This window comes from Myotis lucifugus, unplaced genomic scaffold (assembly GCF_000147115.1).
Source record: "Myotis lucifugus unplaced genomic scaffold, Myoluc2.0 scaffold_648, whole genome shotgun sequence".
In the NCBI taxonomy this organism is placed as follows: Eukaryota; Metazoa; Chordata; class Mammalia; order Chiroptera; family Vespertilionidae; genus Myotis; species Myotis lucifugus.
Genome location: NW_005871696.1, coordinates 43199 through 62371, shown reverse-complemented (window position 1 = coordinate 62371; position 19173 = coordinate 43199). Strand labels below are relative to the sequence as shown.

The 19173-nt window shown below is 56.9% G+C and overlaps 2 protein-coding genes across 3 annotated transcripts; one reads left to right on the top strand and one right to left on the bottom strand.

The window, feature by feature from the left end:
* The first annotated feature begins 1893 nt into the window (after positions 1-1893).
* DOK4 (docking protein 4) lies at positions 1894-8297 on the top strand. Its single transcript, XM_023746276.1, is given in 8 exon segments — positions 1894-2233; positions 5744-5851; positions 5987-6101; positions 6370-6489; positions 6566-6755; positions 7463-7601; positions 7794-8045; positions 8047-8297. Coding segments are annotated over 8 exon segments (1098 nt in total). The 5' UTR covers positions 1894-2167; the 3' UTR covers positions 8155-8297.
* A 1401-nt stretch (positions 8298-9698) lies between these two features.
* Positions 9699-18390, bottom strand: POLR2C (RNA polymerase II subunit C). Of its 2 annotated transcripts, none has more exons than XM_006105187.3 (9): positions 18240-18390; positions 17995-18044; positions 14699-14767; positions 14503-14555; positions 12202-12330; positions 11566-11617; positions 11201-11369; positions 10972-11046; positions 9699-10431 (listed from the first exon to the last, which is right to left on the bottom strand). In XM_006105187.3, exons 1-9 carry the CDS (start codon positions 18323-18325, stop codon positions 10287-10289), a joined length of 828 nt encoding a protein of 275 aa, XP_006105249.1. In that variant the 5' UTR covers positions 18326-18390; the 3' UTR covers positions 9699-10286. The 2 variants fall into 2 exon arrangements, with proteins under 2 accessions (XP_006105249.1, XP_023602045.1); XM_023746277.1 differs by lacking the exon at positions 9699-10431 and adding an exon at positions 10650-10884.
* Between the last annotated feature and the right edge of the window lie 783 nt (positions 18391-19173).

Here is a 19173-nt window from a genome sequence, read left to right as displayed (position 1 = left end):
GAACAACAACAACAAAAGTAGGTGATGTATCCTCGTGTTTTTTTTACTAACGGGGAAACTGAGGCACAGAGATGTGAAGTGGCTTGCCCAAGCTACCCATCCAGCTGGATTCAGGCTCCTGGCTGTGCCCCCCTGCGGGCTGCCATGAGGGCACCCCGGGGCTGGTGTTCCCTTGTCGTATGCTCTGGAAGGGGCCTTCCATGCGGTGGCCCCACAGCCGGGGGCCAGCCTGCTGTCATCTTGGAGGGGACTCTGTGGAGCTGGTCCTTGCTGGGGGTGGTGGGGGCAAGGCAGCCCCTGGGCAGGCCGTGGAGACCCATCTCTGACTGACAGAGCCCGGGTGAGGCAGGGCTGATGGGGGCCAGTGCCAGGGAGCGGGCCCCAGACCAGACCACTTGGGCATCCCACTTGGGAGGGTCTTGGATCCGGGTCCGGGAGAGAGGGGGTGACCTGGCAGGGAGGCGCTGAGGTGGGGCTGAGGAGGCTGCCAGCGTGTGGGTAAGAGGGTAAGATCGGGGAGTGTCACCCTCCTTGCCCGCCTTGTTTGCGTGTGCCCAGGGGGGCCGTCCCATCTGTTCCCTTGTTAGGGACTTAACAGACAGGCTTCCAGGAGATTAATTAATGCCAAGCTGCTGGCACATCCAGCAGCATGCCTGCCCCAGGCTCTGTCCTGGCAGCACAGATGCCCTGCTGACTCCAGAAATGCTGCTCCTTCCCACCCGGCGATCCTGGAAACGTGGGGGGCATGTGGCTGGCACAGCCCTGGCCCTGAGTCTGGACGGCAGGAAGGGCTTAGGTCGTGGCGAGCAGCCAGAGACGGTCGCAGGACATTCCTCCCTGGGCCTGGCCCTCACCCACCCCGAAACTTCTCATTTGTCCCTGGCTGTGCCCTGGGCTTGCTGGGTGACCACAGCCATATTGCTTAGCCTCTCTGAGCAACTTTATTTTCCCATCTGTAAAAGGGGTGTTGAACTGGGTCATCCCTGAGGACACCCCGCCCCATGTCTGAGTCTGAGTCCTCGTTATCTGTTAATTATCTGATTCGGAGTAGCCCCTGCTGGCACTCCCATTGCTCGCCCCATATCGACTTCCCCTTGGCACCCCTCACTGTCATCTGGCGGTGTCCTCTGCCCCAGGCCCAAGTGATGGCTAGTTCTCCTGCCCGTGCTCCTGGGGCACTGCATGGCCCGGCCAGACCCTGAGCTTCCCAGCAGCATGGCTCTACAATGGCCACCTCCAGCAGGCCCAGCACATTCCTCAGGCTTATCTGGGGGCCCGCCCGCTGGACTCTGCCCTCCCACCCAGGGAGCAACACCCAGAGGAGCTGCTGAAGAGTTCCAAGGGCTGGGGCAGGGCCCAGTGGGCTGGAGGTGCTCATTCTCAGCTTCCTGCCTGGGGCTGGAGAGAACCAGGTAGAGGAGGGGCGGGGGAGCGGGATGGGGAGGTGGGGTCTGCTGAGACCGGCCAGGCAAATTGTTCTTAACCTCAGGGAACGTGGGGTTCACTCAGACCCCAGACTCTGTGCCATCTTCTGGGGAACCCCCACCCCCATCTCTGGAAAGGTGCCCGTGGGCCTCCTGTGCTTGAAGGGGGCAAGTTGCCCTCCGCGTCTGCCCCGAAGTTGTAACAGGAGATTGGGCGGGACAGCAGCGCCGGGCACCTCCTCCTCCGGCCCCGCCTCCAGTGCGGGCCCAGCACGGTCCTCCCAGGAAGGGGTTAACTGCTAGCCCCAGCCTTGAGGGAGGGGACTGGGCTGGACCATTTTCCTCGCTGCCGCCTCCACCTCGGTTTTCCTGAATGGTTCTGTCGTCCAGGGGTGGGGAGGGAAGGGAAGGAAGAAGGGCGGGTGAAGTGGGGGGTGGGGGGGAGGAAGGGAGGGAGGAGTGTGGGAAGAGGAAGGAAAAAAGAGCGAGACAGCCAGGGAAGAGAAAGATGTCACTGCCTAAGCTCCCTGTCATTTCCATTTCCAGCAGGCGCCGGGCGCAGGAGCTGCTCGAACAATGCTGAGGCGGGCGAGGTGAGGAGCGGCCGGCCCTGCCTCCGCGAGGAAGCGTCGAAGGAGTGTCTCGAACAGGTGATCGGAGGAGCCGGAAACCGAGGCCACCTGGGCGGGCATCCCTCCCCTCTCCTCGGCCAGGCCCTGCCCCCCGGAGAAGGTGGGGAAACCATGGCGACCAATTTCAACGACATCGTCAAGCAAGGCTACGTGAAGATGAAGAGCAGGAAGCTCGGGGTGAGCCCCCCTCCTCGGGCCCTGCCGAGGGACAGGCGCTGGCGGGGTGCGGAGGACTTGCTCCGGAGCCTGGCGGGTTGGGGGTCCACAGCCCGGCATCGTGCATTTGCCTCTAGGCTTCTGGCCAGTGGGCTGCCTGGCATGGGTGCCCGGGCCCTGCCCTGCCTGCTGCAGCCCCCGCCCCAGCAGGATGGCTGGCATCCCAGCGGCTGGGCCAGTGGTGGCAGCCGATGGGCCGATGTGCCGGCAGCTCCTGGCTATTGTTGAAGTTGTCGCCAGGGCAGCGGCAGCGGCCGGAGCGCTGGAAATGCCGGGGTGTGTGCGCTGAGACCAGCTTCCCGTCCCCTCTCCTCTCCTCACTGCCGCCTCCCTGCCTCTCCCCTCCCCTCTCCTGGCCTCTTTTCTTTTAAGTACCTCCCGGCCGCTGCTTCCCATTGCTGTCTGTGTGGGTATTTATTTACGCATCTTCGGGTGTTGCTCTCACCGTTAAAGAAGTGTTTGAAAAGGACGGGGGCTGGTTGTGGGGTGCGCGTTGGTGTGAGGGGTGCAGAGGCTGATGTTGATGTGGTTTGTGGATGAGAACTTGGGGCCCGTGGCTCCGAGTTGCTCGTCTGTGCTCGGTGTTTGGCCCCGAGCTGGGGCTTGGAGGGCCCGTGGAGATGAAGCCTCGGACCCCTGGGTGTGCGCCCTCTCCCGCGTCCTGCCGTGGAGACCCTCAGAGGGCATGAGCAGGGACCGCAGGGACCAACTTCATGATCTTGGTGGGACTGTCCAGGAATTGCCCCTCTTCCTCTGAGACCCCCCCCCCCCCCACTCCCCAGTGAGGGGTCTGGCAGCTGCCCTTCCCAGTAGGATGGAAACCCTGGTGACAGGTGGCCCAAGTCTAGTGTTTTACCTGGGCCTCTGGTCCCTCCCTTCTTCCCTCGCCCATGGCCTTGATGGGGTGGGGGTGGGATCAGACTGCTCCAGCTTCCTGGCCCGGCCTGAGTGGGGTGGGGGAGGAGCAGGGCTTCAAACCAGCTCCCCTGCCTGGGTCCTGGACCGAGCAGCGCTGGCCTTAGAGAGGGGATCCCCCTCCTGCCTGAGGGCCCCGTGAGGGTATGTCTGTCTGTCCAGCAGCTGAGCTGGTGGGCGTTTGCAGCCTTATTGGAATTTGGGTTTGTGTCCCACCCTGGGCCTCAGCCCAGGAGACTGGGCTCGGTGGCTCACAGCCACTGCTTTTACCCTGAGAGAGAGCTGGCGCCCACTTGGAGCACAGAACGCAGAGAGAGACTGAGGCTGAGGTGGGAAGGCCGAGTGGATAGGGGCCCAGTTTCTAGTGTGGCTCCTCCTCCCTGTGGGCCCAGACCTAGCAGGTCCCAGGCACTAGCTGGGCTGGGGCGCCTTCAGGATAAAGCCCACTTGGAGGGCAAGCCACTCGGCAGCCACGGGGCTCGGTGTCAGACCTGTTCTGGTAGACTGGGAACCTCCAAGGTGGGCACAGCCAGGGGAAGGGGGGTCGGGAGCTGGGACATGGCTGGGCCCAATCTGGGGTCTCCCCCCTCAGCGATTTGAGCTTCCCTATGCAGACTGATATGAAGAACTGCAGTCACCCCTCAGGACAGCCATTCTGGTCTCCGCTCAGAGGTGAGGGGGAGGGGCTGGAAGAGATCAGGCCCCCTCCCGGCCTGGGCCTTCCTCCAGGCTGAGCGGTGCAGTCTTTCTGAAGTACTGATCAAAGACCTGTGAGAAGTGGGGAAGGAGGGCTCTTGAGCGCAGTGGCTCCCTGGGGCTGTGTGTGTGTGTGTGTGTGTGTGTGTGTGTGGTGTGTGTGTCTCCCTGTAACCAGGCAACCAGGGTGCTCAGGCCCCCCAGGCCTTTTGCCCCTGACGCTGCAGGCTGCACGGAGCCCAACCTGGCAGGGCATATCTGGGTCATGCATCCATCCATCCATTCATTCAGGGTCCCGTCATAGGGCCATTCAGAGCTCTGTTAACGAGGCTACCAGGATGTGCGTGAGGATTCTGAGAATAAAACAGTGTTTGTCCACAGGAGGCCGGCTGTGGTTTAGGTAGATAGGCCAGGGGCTGAGCCGGGACCATGGGATGGGGGCTGCCTAGGCCCCCTGTACCCTGGGACTCTGCCTGCCAAAGGCCTGGTGCCTGTGTGGCAGAACGGGGCTGGGGAGGGGGCGGGGCTTGGGGCTATGGAGGCCCCCTCACCTCCTCTGCTCTGCCCCTCAGCCTCCCTACTCTTTGCCAGTGAGAGACCAGAGATTTCTGGGGAGTGGGTCCGCAGGCTGCTGGAGTGCCCACTGAAAGAGGGACATTCCAGCCAGACCCTGGGCCGAAAGAGAGCCCGAGCCAGGAAGGAGGGGCCATGGAAGGAAGAGGCGCAGCCGGGCAGGTGGCGAGGGCCACCCCTCACGTTGCCCTGTCGCCCTGGAGAGTGGTCTGCTCCTCCCTGGCGCTTTGGCCCTGGGCACAGGGTCACTGGCAGTATTTGGACAAGGAGAGACCCTTGATGGGGCAGGCACTGTGCTCCGGGTCACCCCAGGTTCCTGGGAGCCGCCGGTTTCCCAGCTGGAACAGGCAGCTGTCCCTGCCCCCTCCACCCAGGGCTGGTTAGAGAATGAAGAGTGTGAGTGGAAGCTCCGGGAGTCGAGGGGGTGTTGCCCGGCACCGAGAACAAGGGCTGTGACGTGCAGGCTGGCGGTGGAAGCGGGCTGATCCCTGCGCCGGGGACACCGCTGTTGTGGCTGGTGCTGCCGGAGCCTGGGCAGCGCTTGGCGTGCAGTGGGCTCGAGTTCTGGCCCCGGGTCTAGACAGCCTGTTACAGACCGACTGCCGTTTATCAGCTGTTACTTTACTTTTTGGTGCCTCAGTTTCCTTATCTACAAAGTGGAGATAATAGAACCGACCTCAAGAGTGACCCTGAATAACTGTGTAGAGTGCGAATACCAAAAAGTGCCAATAAGAGGCACTCCGTAAGCACATGTCGGTACTTACGTCACAGGACAAAGTCTTCCGACTCCTCCTCGTCCCTCAGTATCTGCAGGAGATTGGTTCCAGGGCCCCCGCAGGTACCGAAATCCACGGATGCTCAAGGCCCTTACATCACATGGCCGAGGACAATGCCTCCAGGCGGGCCTCTGCACCCAGATTCCCAACCACAGATACATATGCTGTATGTTTATTGGAAAAAAAAAACCCATGTATAAGTGGACCCCGTGCTGCAAACCTGTGTGGTTCAAAGGTCAACTGTGCACTGCGAGCCGAGCTCACAGTAAAGCGAGTGCACCTGGGGACCAGCCTTTCCGAGCAGCCAAGAAATAACTGCCTTTCAATGGAGCGGGGGACTCTCCCCCAGGGCCTGGCTGTCCTGCTGGTGTCAGCTGTCCCAGGTTTTCTCCTGGCCGGGCCTCCCGGATGGCTGTGCGGCACTGCCCCCTGCGGCAGGCAGCGTCACTGCAGGGCCATGTTGCGGGGAACGGAAGCCTGAGCCCCTGGTCCTTGTCGTCTTGCCCCTCAGATCTACCGCAGGTGCTGGCTGGTGTTCCGCAAGTCCTCCAGCAAGGGGCCCCAGCGGCTGGAGAAGTACCCGGATGAGAAGTCCGTGTGCCTCCGAGGCTGCCCCAAGGTGAGGGGCCTGGGCCCTAGCGCCCCTAACCTGTAAGCAGTGGGTCCAAGAGCACCCTCCTGGGGTGGCAGAGCGGTGGGGGGTGCGGAGAGAGGGGCTCCAACCTGGCTGAGTCCTTTGTGGATGCTGCTCCAGGTGACCGAGATCAGTAATGTCAAGTGCGTCACACGGCTCCCCAAGGAGACCAAGAGGCAGGCGGTGGCCATCATCTTCACTGACGACTCGGCCCGGACCTTCACCTGTGACTCAGGTGAGGCGCTGGGGCTGCAGACCTCCCTCCAGCCTCCACCGGGCCGGCCGTGCTTCCGTGGGCCAGTTGGAGAAGGCAGAGCAGGGCTGGCTCTGGCTGGTATGAGGGTTGGGGTGCCTTTGAGTGAGCAGGCCCCCAGGATGAGGGGGACAGGCCAAATTCACTGGCCTTGCCTCCCTGCCTCACAGGGCGGGCTAACTCAGGCCGAGTAGATGGGGTGGGCTCCGGGGAACCTGAGCCTGCAGCTCACAAGGTACCATTTCTCCAGAGCTGGAGGCGGAGGAGTGGTACAAGACCCTGTCTGTGGAGTGTCTGGGGTCGAGGCTCAACGACATCAGTCTGGGAGAGCCGGACCTCCTGGCCCCAGGGGTGCAGTGTGAACAGACAGGTGAGGCCTGGTGGTGGGGAGGAGGGGGCAGGAGGCCCCCCCGGGAAGCTCCGGCCCATTCATCCTCTCCCTCCAGATCGCTTCAACGTCTTCCTGTTACCCTGCCCCAACCTGGACGTGTACGGCGAGTGCAAGCTGCAGATCACCCACGAGAACATCTACCTCTGGGACATACACAACCCCCGCGTGAAGCTCGTCTCGTGGCCCCTCTGCTCACTGCGCCGCTATGGCCGGGACACCACACGCTTTACCTTCGAGGCTGGCCGGTAGGACCCTCTTGCCTCCCAACCCCGTCTCCCCACGGTCATGACGGTGGCCACCATTCACTCCACGTCAGGCACTGTGCTGGGAGCTGAAGTTAGTTATTGGTGTAACAACCCCAAAGGGAACATAATATTCCCATTTTACAGATGAACAAATTGAGGCTCACAGCCGGCAGGTCAAGTGAGAGTTTACCAAAATCAAACTCTTTGGGCTCAAATCAAATGCTGGCACTGACACCAGCCCCGGGGTTGTGGACCTGAGCCTGTTTCCTCGTCTGTCACATAGGGGACAAGAAAGTACCTAACTTCATGGAATTGTGGTGAGGATGGGTTCCACAGCGTGAACTCGGAGCCAGCGTACCTAGGCTTCAATTCCGTGTAATCCTCTGTGTAACCCTGAAGTTACTCACCCTCTGTATGCCTGTTTCCTCACTGCAAAGTGGTTTGAGAAAACCCCTAGAGATGAGGAAACGAATGGTGTACAGAGCAGAGGGGAGGGGGAGAAAATGAATGGGCTCATTCCTGTAGAGCATTTAGACCACCACCGGGCGCATCGAGACCGCTCAGAATGTTCGAGCCGCGGGTCAGACCCCAGGGTGACAGCCTGCCTGTTTCCCAGAGGGCGCGGGGCACAGGAGAGCCCAACCAAGCACATGTGTGGGTGCCACGGGGTCCCCACCACCTTGCCTTCCATGCCACTGTGTCCCCAGGATGTGTGACGCTGGGGAAGGGCTCTACACCTTCCAGACGCAGGAAGGGGAACAGATTTACCAGCGGGTCCACAGTGCCACCCTGGCCATCGCCGAGCAGCACAAGCGGGTCCTGCTAGAAATGGAGAAGAATGTGAGGGTGAGGCAGTGGGCGTCTCAGCCCAGGGTTCGGGGGAGGCTGGTGGGTGGGCAGGCCGAGCACCTGGAGTGTGCCAGGGGGTCTCCTCTTAGCGTGTCCACAGGAGAGGCAGGCAGGGTCTTGGGCTGGCTGCTTGAGGGCAAGCCACTGCCCCCCGGGCTAATGGGAGGGACCCCCTTTTCTGGCCCACAGCTGCTGAACAAGGGCACGGAACATTACTCCTACCCCTGCACGCCCACGACCATGCTGCCCCGCAGTGCCTACTGGCACCACATCACGGGCTCCCAGAACATCGCCGAGGCCTCCAGCTACGGCGGTGAGTCCCTGCAGCGCCCCTCGGCCACCTGCCACGAGCCTCTGTGGGAGACGAGGCCTTCTGGGCAGGGACCTTCCCACCTGGACCCGAGTCCTGAGCCTGCCTCTGTGTCCACAGGTGAGGGGCATGGGGGCAGCCCAGGCCAGCTCGGAAACGGACCTCCTCGACAGATTCATCCTGCTAAAGCCAAAGCCCAGCCAGGGGGACAGCAGCGAGGCCAGGACCCCCGCCCAGTGACAGCCGGGCTGGCGTGCACCCATGACTGCGGGGCTGCCCGCTGCGCACTGAGGACAGCCTCAGGGGGCTATTGGCCACGCGCCTGGAGAAAGGGAGCCGCTGTCCCTTCCTTGCCCCCACAGGGGAGGCTGGACCAAGGCAGAGGGCTGGCCACACTGCCTGAGCATGTGCGAGGGGCTGGAGCTACCGTGGGACTATTTACTGTTCATGATTTTAATATATACGGCTTATGACATATCCTGTATTAACGAGATTTCCTCCTGTCCCTCCCTGCCACCACATACAGTTTTGAATCCCATGACCAGGCCACCAAGGCTGGTTCTGAATGTCCTCCGTGGCACAGCCCTCCCGCTGCCAGGACTCGCCTGAGCTGCCAGGGCCGGAGGCAGACAATCAGAACTCAAGGCCGGTGCTGTCGGCAGGCTTCTCCCAGGAGCCAAGGGCTAAGACAGCAAGTGGCTTCTCAGTTCCTCTGGGCCTAGTGGCACAGGAAGGATCCGAACTCATGCGGTGCCACCTGCTGACATCTGGTTGACACCTCAGGTGAAAAGCTGGTTTGAAAAAGAAAATTTCTGCCCAGGCTCCTCCCTGCTTTGTAGGCTGAGAAGATACCTGTGGGCAGCAGTGCTGGTGACCTCAGCCGGGGGAGGCGGCCAGGCCAGGAGGGAGGGCCGGCAGGACTGCAGTGGGGAGCTGCCCTGCGGCCCCCTCTCACTGACCTGGGCCGGCAGTGCCCCTGCGGAGAGAGGAGAGGCCCGGCCCCCTCTCACTGACCTGGGCCGGCAGTGCCCCTGCGGAGAGAGGAGAGGCCCCTCTCTGGTCTGGCCACCCTCTGGCCAGAAAGGACTCAGAAACCAGCCCTTCCACTTCCTCCCCACATGGTGCTGAGGCTCCCTGCTGAGATGCAATTAAAGCAATTGACTTTCTAGTGCTGGTATTTATTGACTACTGGGCAGAAGGGCTATCTTTCTATCCACATCAAACCTTCGGTTATGTGTGTTGTGTTGTTTTTTTTTAAAAAAAAATACTTAGGGTTCTGATTTGTGGGAACAGACCTTGTTACCCTGATGTAAATAACCACTGTTCAAGTTGTGGCAGGAGGAGGATAAATAAGGCAGGAGGCCCCTCCAGCAGAGCCCTGGAGCCAAGGAGGTGGCCACAGCCAGCTCGGCTCTGAACGGAGCAGGGAGCGACCACCAGAGGCTTAAGCCTGCAGGAGAGCCCGCTGAGGCCTTGGAGGGGGGAGCTGCTGGCTCAGCGAGCAGCACGATGACGCATGAAGGAGATTATGTTGTGCTCTTTATTGCCAAAAATAAAAACTCTACTGTTAATAAATATCCCTTCCTTTCTGCACTGTATCTCCGGTTTTCTCCCATGCCTCCCGCCAGGCTGCCTAATTAACTGCTTTGGGTATGTTCCTCCCAACAGGACTAAGGGGTCAAGGCCAGACCTTCATTAAGACCCTTTCCCACCCTACCCTCTCCCCTCCCCTTCCCTCCCAACCCCAAACTAATTAAGCAGATCATTGGCAGTGAAGTCATAACTGATGGGTAGAGAATGAAATACAGGGTTTATTTAGGGGTGGGGTGGGGAGGAGCAGCCAGGGTCTAAAGACACTTGGGAATTTGAGCGAAGTGTAGGCTGACCATGGGGAGGGGCTGGGTTTGTAGGCGGCCTGCATGAGACTTCAAACACTCAATCCTAACAGCGGAAACCTAAGGTACAGCTGTGAAATGCTAACTTTCACACAGAAAGTAAGTCAAGAGCTGAAATGACCAGAAGAGGAGGGTCTAGTGCAGTGGTTTTCAACAGGGAACCAGTACGACCTCTACAAGCGGACCAGGGGGAGGGAGGGCTGGGTTCTGGGAGACCAGCCATCAGCAGGCAGGGCCAGGATGCTGCATGCTCAGTGAAGGACTGTCCTGCCTCAAATACCAGGGGCACCCCCGTAATCTACCTGGGACCAAGCCAGGCCGGGAGGGGCACCCTCCCCTCTGCTACCTCCAGTTGGGGCTGATGGCTGGCCAGGAAGTTCAGTACAGCTGTCGGGACTTTGGGGGTGAGGAGGGTCTCAGGAGACCTGCACACAGCTGCTGCTCGGATCCTGTTCCGCTCGGGCGGATGAGCTGCGGCTAATTTATGGTGAGGACATCACTCTGGATCTCGTGGCTCAGCTGGGTCTGTAAATCGCTCAGCTTCTTCTTCAGCCCGGAGAGGGCCGAGAGGACGATGGTTTCGGGGCGCAGAGAGCCACAGGACTCCACGTTGTAGTAAAACCTGAGGCGGGAGTCCAGTGAGAGCCGCCCCAGGGGCTGGTGAGCCTGAGCTGGGCCAGGGCCACCGCTCCCTCCTGAGTCTTAACTCCTTTCCCACCAGGAACTCAACCTGGCTCCAGGGTTGACCTCCGTCCTCTTACAGTGCTTCTTACAGGACCTCAAAGAGGCTACAGTCACCTCACAGATACTGTGAACCCCCCAAGCACTTCTGTATGGATGTGTCCCCCACTGAGGAGAAAGTGGAAAATGAACAAGCGGGTCGCACGGGCCAGCGTCTCTGTTCCTCCCTAGAAGACTGGTCAGTTTCTGGCCCTGATCTGACCCCATCTTTGGATGCTGCAAACCAGAACAGGAAGCGCTTGGATAACTGGAGGCCCCGCTTTTTCAGTGACTACAGGGGGACGCACCCATCTTGGGTTCAGCAGTCTTCAGCCCCTCCTCAGCTTTCTGGAAGCTGGGACATGAGGGAAAGGGTCACCCTAACTGCACCAAACTGTACGTTCCTACACATCGCACCGTCCGTGCTGGCCCAGGCGCTTACCTTTCCGGCTTGCCGTTGGGGTCGTACGGAGCCTGGGACTCATCTTCATCCAGCTCTGAGTACTCGCTCTTTGGCCTGAGATCAAACACAGGTCAGCACCCGGTTGTTACTGCTGCTTCCACCGGGCACCTGTGCCCACAGTGAGTCTGCCCATCTGGGTCACTAGGAGCCACGTCCACCCTACCCCACCCCCTCTAACCACCCGCCTTCATCCCCAGCGGGAACCTACCACTCCTCTGGCTTGGGGTACACTGTGTGCCTCAAGGCATTGTCGGGATCATATTCAAAAGCCACCCCTGCAGTCGGGTTCCACTTAGCATGTTCCTTGCCAAAGCCCTTCTTGGCATAGGCGCGGAGTCTCAGCTCCTGGCCCTTTCGCAGCTTGACAATGAGGATGTCTGTGGAGAGAGGTGGGAGTTGGTGCCGGGGCCACAGAGGCACGGTCCCCCCACATCAACCTGGAGTGCCACTGAGGGCCACACACATCTGGAAAAACAGACCAAAGGCCAGCTGTGACCAGGCAGCACGAGGCTGTCTGGTCTCTGCCAACCAACAGGTCAGGTAGCCATCTGCACACTCACGCCAGCCCCTTACCGTCCTGGTCCACGTAGTCATTGGGGTCGTTATCTCGGTTCCGGGATGTCACCTGCCGGAGCCCAAACAGAGACATTTAGTAGCCGCTCATCTCCCGGTCTCTTCTGGCAAGTACCTCCCAGCACATCCAGATCGCAACCTGCCAACCAGGGGCAGGAGTGCCTACTAGGACCAATCTGTGCTGGTGCCTGTACTCCAACCCCTGCTTCACGGCTTTGTGACAGTTCTCTGTCAAAACAGTACCGTGCCCTTTTATTTATTTTAAAACTGATCTGAGAGGAAGGGAGAGAGAGAGAATCATTGATTGGCTGCCTCCTGCATGCCCCCTACTGGGGATTGAGCCCGGGCATGTGCCCTTGACTGGAATCGAACCCAGGACCCTTCAGTCCACCGGCCGACACTCTATCCACTGAGTCAAACCAGCTAAGGCTCTACCGTGGCCTTTTAAAGGGGCCTGGGCGACAGAGGGCACACAGCACCAACAATGTCCGCCCACCCCAGGAGCCCAGAATGAGCATGTCCAGGCATCAGGGGTAACACAGGGCAAGGTGGTGCCTTAGGCGAATCCCCCCCAGTCGGGCCCACGCAGAAGGAGAAGAGCAAAGGGCCTGGGCAGGGCTGCCCTCAGACACTGACTGGAATGACCCGGGGGCTGTTGGAGATGAGGTCTCGAGACGTGACGTGACGAGTCTGGTCTTCGTTGCACCGCACGTCGAGAGTGAACTCCACCGAGCACTCGGGGCAGAACTCCTCGCACGTGCAGTCCTGAGGCAGGGAGAGAGCAGGCGTGAGTGTGGGGAGGGCGGGTCCTGAGCTCCCTGCTTGCGATCCCCAGTTCCTACTGTTTCCTCGTCTAGAAAAGGGCTGACCAGTCTCCAGACCCTTGGGAGCTGTCAATCTGGTAACCTCCTCCACGGCAGCACTTCCCAGGTTAGAGACAACCGTGTGTGCCGACACCCACGCTCCTGCCACACCCGTCAGCTGCCGGGCTGCCTCTGGGACACGCACTGTTCACATCTCAGCCTGGCCCTGGGCGTGTCCTTCCCAGAGAACTGCGGCGATCCTCTAGCTCGGCCTCCATGGACTAGGTGGACTAGCTCGGGAATAGAGTCATTTAAAATAAAGGGAACTAGGAAGGAGTACCTTTCAAATTCTAGGCTACTGACCTTTTCTTAAAACAAAACAAAGAAACTTTATATACATATATATATACACACATATATATACACGTATACATGTGTAAAATAAAGCAAATGTAGCAAAATATTAACAACTGGCAACAAAGGTCAAAAGTAGATGGAAATTTACCATTCTATTTCTTCAACTTTTCTGCAGATTTTCAGAAAAGCAAAAAAAAAAGGACCATTCCATCTTTCAGTAAATATAACACTAGAGAAAATTTAATAGCCCAGCCCAGTGATAGCGAACCTATGACACTCATTTTTTTGGTTGATTTTTCTTTGTTAAATGGCATTTAAATACATAAAATAAATATCAAAAAATATGTCTTTGTTTTACTATGGTTGCAAATTTCAAAAAATTTCTATATGTGACACGGCACCAGAGTTAAGTTAGGGTTTTTCAAAATGCTGACACACCGAGCTCAAAAGGTTCGCCATCACTGGCCCAGCCGGTGTGGCTCAGTTGGTGAGCATCGATCCATGAACCAGGTCATAGTTCGATTCCCACTCAGGGCACGTGCCGGGGTTGTGGGCTTGATCCCCAGTAGGGGGCGTGCAGGAGGCAGCCGATCAATGATTCTGATCCTTTCAATCTCTCTTCCTCTCTGAAATCGATAAAAACATATTAACAAATTAATGGAAGGCATGGCTAGGCCATAGCGTGTGCCTATCTTTATATGAGATATTGCCAAACGCCTCTTCAGCCGACATGCTGCACACCTGTCCCACCAATATCTGATGCTTTATTTCTTTCTTTTCTTTTCTTTTCTTTTAAAAATATATTTTATTGATTTTTTACAGAGAGGAAGGGAGAGAGATAGAGAGCCAGAAACATCGATGAGAGAGAAACATCGATCAGCCGCCTCCTGCACATCCCCCACCGGGGATGTGCCCGCAACCCAGGCACATGCCCCTGACCGGAATCGAACCTGGGACCTTTCAGTCCGCAGGCCGACGCTCTATCAACTGAGCCAAACCGGTTTTGGCTGATGTTTTATTTCTTAAAAACAAAAATCTGAAGATGTGAATCAAATATGGCAAAATGTTAAAACGTGACAAAATGAGAGCAGAGTATCTGTTATATTAGCTGCACATTTTGCCTGAATATTTCTTTAAAGAATTTTATATACATATATACATCTGTATTCATAGTACACATCAAATTAGCCACCACAAAAATGACATGCCCTTGGGAATTAGCAGATGGGCCCAAAGCCACCAAAAGGGAATAGTCTCAAGCTATTGCCTAATGCAGTCCTGGTGGAGGGATGCAGGTCACCTATCCTGTCCCGTTCTCTCCCTGGAGGAAGGAGCCAAGTTTACTAGCATCACCTACTGGGTGAGTCACAAATCTGGCAGCCACCAGCACTCTGGCCTCTGGGTGCTGCTCTGTGGACAGGTCTCACTCTCTCTCCTGTCCTCCATCCTCCCCAACCTTCTGCTGACTCCCTTTAACCTCCTAGGCCCCCGTCACTGGGAAGAGATGCCCTGGAAAGCCAAACCAGAACAGATCAGACTGAAAGGGACCACGCCCTGCTTGTATACATGGGCATTCTAGTGTATTCCCCCTCTTGTGTGACTGATGCCCTGTGAGTCTAATCAACCTGAGGCCCATCAGAACCAAGGACCAAGGCCTGCCGTGGGCTCTAGACAACATCTCCATATTGTCTTTCTAGAAGCTAGAAGCAAGATGTCAGGAAAATCCTTCTGAGAACGGAAGGCCCAGCCTCTCTGGCCACCCAACCCCCCAGCATACCCGGGAGTACTGCAGCTTGTCCACAATGTCATCGCTGGTGAGGGGGATTAATCCTGGAAGACACAGAAAAGCACTCTGAAGAAGGCCAAGCAGCCAAGCCAAAAGGAGAACCCAGAAGTCCCCTTGGCAGCGAGGAGGCTTCCTCTCTGACACCTGACACAGCCCCCACCCTTCACCGTCCCAAACCAGCACTCACCAAGCCTGTGAGCGATGAACTCGTCGTGAAGGACTGAGGAATTGGCATCAATCTGAACCCAGTCAATGGCTAAAACGTGAAGGAAGCAGACACGCAGCTTAGCCTCCAAATTCACCTCAAGACTTACCAGCATAGCCGTGGTTCTCAAGATGTAGGAATCACCGGAGGCATATAAGGAGCAGAGCCTGGGCCAGAGGCCTGGGCCAGGCCGCCAGACCGATTCACACAGCTCTAGGACAGGGTCCAGGAACCTGCATTTTAACCAAACCACACAAACGCCACACCCCACACCCCCTTCCCTGCTCAGGAGGGGCTAATGCAGGGTCCCTGTACCACAGAGAAAAACAACAACCTAGTGAACAGTACAGGAGTGGGAACACGTTTCTTTGAGGTGAATATTCCTGTGAGAAGCACGTATGTCTGCTACTCATGCCAACACGAACTCCAAGAACACAAACTATTTGGGTACTTAAATCCTAGGGAAAGCCTCAGAGGTAACACAGACATCTAGCCCAGATCTCATTTTACAGTATAATAACCAGATTACCCTTTATTAATACTACTAGGGGCTCAGTGCACGAATTCGTGCATGGGTGGGGTCCCTAAGGGCAATGGGGACCACGGTTGGCCAGCTGTGGGAGGTTGGCTGTGGGAGCACACTGACCACCAGGGGGCAGCTCCTGCGTTGAGTGTCTGCCCCCTGGTGGTCAGTGTGTCGTCACAGCGACCGGTCGACCAGTCACTTAGGCTTTTATATATATAGATATTACCACTCAATCAACCAATGTTGACAGAATTCCTTCAATGGGCAAGGCATATTCAGTATAAAACCCAGTCCCCACCAGCAATGAGCTAGCAGGAGGGGAAGGACTGTATGCTCACACACATTTGATTGACTTAAGCACATTCATTCATTCATTCACATCTGCATGTAAACAAATTCATAGAGCAAATGGCATTGAGCCCACATGTCAAATAAGAGGTATAAACAACTGGAAATGGAGGTCGGAGGAGGACCAGACACAGCCAGGCCCCGCCTGCTTTGTTCCACGCTCCCTACTGCTTCCTTCCCTCAACCCAAGTCAAACAAGGGCAAGCCAACCTTTGCTGTCTCTGCCCCTGTACACCCGTACCTCCCTCTGCCACGCCCTTGCCCTCTCCAGGGAAGGTTAAAATCCTCTGAGCCTCCATGATACAGACACGATCGTTCCCTCCTGTAGGGAGCTGCTATGGGGTCAAGCCTCGGACTGACCTGTGGCAGAGCCACATACAAGTCCCAGCTTGGAGGGCAGAGCCCTCCTGGCACAATTAAGCTTGACCTTACAGTCCTCCCTTGTTCCTAGGTAGCTAATGGGCTGTGGGAGGTGCAGCAAGTGCTGCCGAAACAAGGCTTGAGGAACGAAATAGATTTGAAACTCGCACAAACATGTTGACCACTCCCCTTGCTTTGCTTTGTGTGATCTGACTATAAAATAAAGCTTGGGCTTACAGCCTGGGTCACTGTTTCCTCATCCAGGCAGTGATCCACCTGGCCCCAACTGTATTCTCTTGTCTGTCTGCTTTAATCCTTCACCACCCCTCCTGAGGTTCACACCAGGCCGTGCTGGATGCGGTTCACCCTCCCTGTGAGCTCCTCCCTAAAAAATTCCGCCCAGATTTCTCTTAAGACCCTTGTCATACTGTGCCTTGTGTTATATTTATGCGTGTCTTATCTCTACCTCAAGCTCTGAAAATCCCTTAGGGCAGGGTCTTCAGATACCTTAACTTTTGTAATTCCTAGCTCTAGCCTGGAACATAGCAGGTTCTCACTTATTTGCGGAACTGAATTTGTGGGAAAAGTGGCATTTAGATTTGGAACGTCAGGGCTGCATCATACAGTGCAACTCCCTCGTTTTACTCCTGATGAAACTGGGGCCCAGAGACATGAGTGATTAGGCAGAGGACCAGCACACCAAGCTCTGAGTTGAGGTGGGGGGGTTGGGGGGGTGGAGGATCAACTACCACGTCCTCCCATTTACCCATTTGGCCTGCTTATTTCCTTAGGAGCAGGCACACCTCATGCAGCAGCTGACTTACGTTTCCTTTTCCTAAACTCTATAAGACAGGGGTGGGCAAACTTTTTGACTCGAGGGCCACAATGGGTTCTTAAACTGGACCGGAGGGCAGGAACAAAAGCATGGATGGAGTGTTTGTGTGAACTAATATAAATTCAAAGTAAACATCATTACATAAAAGGGTACGGTCTTTTTTTTTTAGTTTTATTCATTTCAAACGGGCCGGATCCGGCCCGCGGGCCGTAGTTTGCCCACGGCTGCTCTAAGCTGACACTCAGAAAATATTGGTAGTATGTGTGCAAATTTGCAAGATACCTGGAGCATTGTGGCTGGAACCAGAGCAAAAATAGATCCTCCCTCCTCTAAGCCACAGCACTGGAGCTCGGCTTCTCCCAGTACTGGTCCAAGGCTACCCTGCATTCATGTTGCCTGTGGGCTCATCTCTCCCCTGCACCTTCACTGTGGGCTCTATGAAGGCAAGAACCCTGTACTATACAGCTAGCTCTGCATCCCCAGTGCCCAGCCATGCCTGGCACTTATATGTTCCATAAATGCAGCTGAAGAAACATTCATAAAAAGACACCTAGCAGCTCTGGTCGGCGTGGCTCTGTGGTTAGGGCGCCGGTTTGTGCACTGGAGGGTCTCAGGTTCGATTCCGGGTCAAGGGCACGTACCTGGGTTGCAGTTTCAATCCCTGGCCCTGGTTGGGCTGCGTGCAGGAGGCAACCAATCGCTGTTTCTCTCTCTCTCCCCCTCCCTTCCACTCTCTCTGAAAATCATTGGAAAATATATCCTCGGGTGAGGATTAACAACAACAAAAAAGACATCTAGCAGCACTGAACACTCCCCAAACGTTAGGCACTGAATAGCGATGACCTTTTCATCCCTGCCATGGCAGGTACTAACAGCGTCCCAACGTTACGGAGAAATCGACCGCCCAGTTTCAAAACGTGCCCCGTTTCACAGACACGGTAAGTGAACACAGTATTCGAACCCCAGTTCGCAGACTCTGGCATCCATGCTCCTCACCAATGCAAACTGCACGTGGACCCAAGTGTAAGTGGCCCCTGGGGACCAGGGAGGTGGCCAGAGGCAAGGGCTCAGGGTCCGATCCAGCCTCCAGCATCGCTGCTTTCTCAGCGACACTCCCTCCCCCAAACCAGGGCTGCAGGCAGAAGCCCCAGGGCGTGTGGTCGGGGGACCGAAGGGTGGGGGTGAGTCTGGGAAGCGGGGGTCGCTTACCTATTATGGGCACCTCGGCGATGAAGACCCTCCGGATAGAATTGGCCACCCTGAGGGATGAAAACAAGCGGCGTGAGGGCACCGCAGCCTCGACAACCCCCCCCCCCCCCCGCCCATCCCCCCGTTCCCAAAGTGAAAGCCATGGCACGGCGCAGGGGACCAGCAGACTCGGCCCGTCCCCCCTCCACCCCCGGCTTCGGCCCCCGGCGCTCCGGAGACCCCGCGGCTTCCCGCAGCAGCCTTACGCTAGGTCCGTATTCTCGATGATGAACTTGACATTCTCGTCGGTGAGCTCCGTGATCCGCACGGTGGGCTGGTTGGCATACGGCATCGCGCTCCGCCGCCCGGCGGGCCGCCGGCGTCAACCCTGCAGCGCGCCCCCGCACCGGAAGTCACAGGAAGGTACCGGAAGTCGGTCAGCGCGGCCCCCACCGCTTCCTCGGAGACGCGCCCACAGCACCGCCTACTGCTCGGAGGCCGGGACTGCTCCGGGCTCGTGGTTTCCATCCCATCACCTGGTTTCAATGCACCAGTTGGTGATTTGCCAAATCTAGGATGGTGATTTGGCAAAACACGCATACACCCTTGACTCAACAATAACGCTTCCAGGAATTCATACTGCAGAAATGCTTAAAGTTTTAAGCAAAGATACATTTACAGGGATGATCACTGCAGCAGTTTGTACCATCAAAAAAGAAACAAAAGTAATTGTCCATTGAGAGGCCTGGTGAGATATACACTCATAGGAATACTTTGTCTTTTAAAAGAATGAAGTTGGTACATTTATGGAAAAACAAAAGTGTACTTTAGCCAACTATACTTGAATGGTAGGTATATACCCTTTCCCTTCCCACCCGCAGCCTGAGCTGACCAATACAAGAGTTAACCAGACTTGCAAAAGGAGCCCAGCCAGTGGAGGCCAAGAAAATTATTAAAGCTAGATTGGATCACTGAAATGGTTAGCAATAGACAAGCGAAGCCAAAGGAGCTAACGGTGAGAGGAAAGGCCTGTCACGCCCATTTTACTGATGGGAAGCCTGGGCCCAGAGATGCAGAGCTGTCATACTGTTAGGCAGCACCAGGCCCAGAACTCAGCCTCAAACCCTTCCCACACTGCTGTCTCTCTCTGGGGTCTTGGATACCTGCCATGGTCTGGATGAAAACTAACTACACAACAGT